The 1,247-nt window shown below is 62.5% G+C and overlaps 1 protein-coding gene across 1 annotated transcript in view; it reads left to right on the top strand.

Annotated features, from left to right (window-relative positions):
* Positions 1-6: 6 nt before the first annotated feature.
* The window catches only part of NDUFV1 (NADH dehydrogenase (ubiquinone) flavoprotein 1, 51kDa), a gene marked incomplete at its 5' end in the record, with an annotated part of 4,477 nt that continues 3,236 nt past the window's right edge, over positions 7-1,247 (top strand). Inside the window, 4 exons of the mRNA XM_010005612.1 lie at positions 7-159; positions 231-420; positions 740-952; positions 1,041-1,207. Of these exons, the coding sequence (XP_010003914.1) occupies positions 7-159; positions 231-420; positions 740-952; positions 1,041-1,207 (723 nt within the window). The remainder of the gene's footprint in view (positions 160-230; positions 421-739; positions 953-1,040; positions 1,208-1,247) is intronic.

Below are 1,247 nucleotides of genomic sequence, written 5' to 3' on the forward strand. Positions count from 1 at the left end.
GATGAGGGGGAGCCAGGGACCTGCAAGGACCGGGAGATCATGCGCCACGACCCCCACAAGCTGGTGGAGGGATGTTTGGTGGCTGGACGTGCCATGGGTGCCCGTGCTGCCTACATCTACATCCGGGGGGAGTTCTACAACGAAGCCTCCAACCTGCAGGTGGGCAGCGGGGAAGGGTGGCTCTGTCAGGGGGTACCCCCCAGACCCACCCAGCCCCTCCCCCGCTGTAGGTGGCCATCCGGGAAGCCTACGAAGCCGGACTGCTTGGCCAAGATGCTTGTGGGTCGGGCTATGCCTTTGATGTCTTCGTGGTGAGGGGGGCTGGAGCTTACATCTGTGGTGAGGAGACGGCGCTGATCGAGTCCATCGAGGGCAAGCAGGGCAAGCCACGCCTGAAGCCACCCTTCCCTGCTGATGTGGGTAGGTTCCCGGGCTCTCAGGGCTTGAAAAATGAGAGAGAATCATTGGTTCATAGAATGGTTTGGGCTGGAAGGGCCTTCAACATTATCTGGTCCATCTGTGGACACCTCCCACCAGCCCAGGCTGCTCCAAGCTCCATCCAACCCGCCCTTCAACACTGCCAGGGATGGGGCAGCCACAGCTTCCCTGGGCAACCTGGGCCAGGCTCTCACCACCCTCACAGGGAAGTTTCCTCCTGATGCCTAAAAGGGTGGACAAGACGGAGGCAAGGAGACAAGCAACTGCATTAAACCATGGAGCCCTTCTTCCTCCTTCCCAGGTGTGTTTGGCTGCCCCACCACGGTGGCCAACGTGGAGACAGTGTCAGTGGCCCCCACCATCTGCCGGCGCGGGGGCGCTTGGTTCGCCGGCTTCGGGCGGGAGCGGAACTCCGGGACTAAACTCTTCAACATTTCTGGCCACGTCAACAACCCCTGCACGGTGGAGGAGGAGATGTCGGTGCCCCTGAAGGAGCTGATCGAGAAACACGCCGGTCAGTGCCACCGGGCTTGGGAGTGCTGCTCGGTCCTGCCACCAAGTCACCACCAGGCTTGGCTCTCAACCCATCCTTTCTCTCGCAGGGGGGGTCCGGGGGGGCTGGGACAACCTGCTGGCCGTCATCCCGGGGGGTTCCTCCACCCCCCTGCTCCCCAAATCCGTCTGTGAGACCGTGCTGATGGACTTTGACTCCCTGGTGCAGGCGCAGAGCGGGCTGGGCACGGCTGCTGTCATTGTCATGGATAAATCAGTAAGGCTGGAGCCCCCTCCCCAGGCCCCCCACCCCACAG

Source organism: Chaetura pelagica, unplaced genomic scaffold (assembly GCF_000747805.2).
Source record: "Chaetura pelagica isolate M959 unplaced genomic scaffold, ChaPel_1.0 scaffold1999, whole genome shotgun sequence".
Lineage (NCBI taxonomy): Eukaryota > Metazoa > Chordata > Aves > Apodiformes > Apodidae > Chaetura > Chaetura pelagica.